Source organism: Mesitornis unicolor, unplaced genomic scaffold (genome assembly GCF_000695765.1).
Source record: "Mesitornis unicolor isolate BGI_N332 unplaced genomic scaffold, ASM69576v1 scaffold28600, whole genome shotgun sequence".
Taxonomy (NCBI): Eukaryota; Metazoa; Chordata; class Aves; order Mesitornithiformes; family Mesitornithidae; genus Mesitornis; species Mesitornis unicolor.
The window spans coordinates 6,711-7,849 of NW_010159404.1; the positions used below are offsets into that span (position 1 = coordinate 6,711).

The window sequence follows — 1,139 nt, forward strand, 5'->3', positions numbered from 1 at the left end:
AGCCCAAGCGGGAGCCGCAGGTGGTGCAGATCCCGCAGCAGGCCCTGCGTGTGGTCCAGGCCGCCTCCGCCACGCTCCCCACCGTCCCCCAAAAACCCTCCCAGAACTTTCAGATCCAGACGACGGAACCCACTCCTACCCAGGTACCACCTCCTGTGTCCTCCCCCTAGGTCCCTCTTCCCTGTTTCTCCTCTGAGCTTTAAAAAACAAGAGTTTTGGGAGCTGCCAAACGTCCTCAACTTGGCATCCAGTTTAGGCATCACTTGTGTGGATTCTCTGATGTCTGAGAAGGGTTGGGAGCACTGCTGTACCCTCTGTGTGGCTTTATTAAGCCTCTCTTAAGCTTTTACAGGTCCTTGAAAGTTCTGGGGTCCTTGAAAGCTCCTTGAAAGATGAGCCATCCTGCTTGGAAGCTCTGGGGAGATGGAGGGAGGTGGGAAGTGGGGCTCAGTCTGTAGGACAGTGTCTTTAGTGTTGCCTTTTGGAAACCAGGCTGTAAAGGAGCCCTTTGCTGCCATGCAAGGCCAGGACCTTTCTACAGGAAGCCCACAAAGGGTTTTCAGGTGCCCGGGCAACTTCTCCTGCTCTGTGGCTCATCTCAGGTCCAGATTCCTGGGTTGTGTGTGGGGAGGGTGACGCTGTGGTGGAGGGGGCTCTGCCCGGTGACAGTGACTGCTCTCATTCCTCTTCTCTCTTCCCATCAGGTCTACTTCAAGACGCCATCAGGCGAGCTGCAGACAGTGGTGCTCCAGGAAGCCTCGGCCATGACGGTGGCTCCGTCCGGGACCTCTTGCAGCAGCCCCGTGTCCCGCAGCTCCAGCACGGGGGGCAGCGGCAAGAAAGCGGTCGCGCGCAAGGAGCGCCCTCTGCCAAAGATCGCCCCCGCGGGAGGCATCATCAGCCTGAATGCCGCTCAGCTGGCGGCTGCGGCGCAGGCCATGCAGACCATCAACATCAACGGCGTGCAAGTGCAGGGCGTGCCCGTCACCATCACCAACACCGGAGGTGGGCTGCGTCCTGCTCCGCGCCGGGGGAGGCGGGAGGGACAGAGGATGTAGGCACCCCCCGTTGCTAGCAGCGTGCTTTGTAAACGGCTGCCTCTCGCCCGAGGCCCAGTGTTGCTGACTGTTGGATGTCAT

General features: G+C 60.0%; 1 protein-coding gene across 1 annotated transcript in view; it reads left to right on the top strand.

The window, feature by feature from the left end:
- Positions 1 to 1,139, top strand: part of SP2 (Sp2 transcription factor) — a 5,634-nt gene that overhangs the window by 1,558 nt on the left and 2,937 nt on the right. Inside the window, 2 exon segments of the mRNA XM_010186585.1 lie at positions 3 to 143; positions 705 to 1,005. Of these exon segments, the coding sequence (XP_010184887.1) occupies positions 3 to 143; positions 705 to 1,005 (442 nt within the window).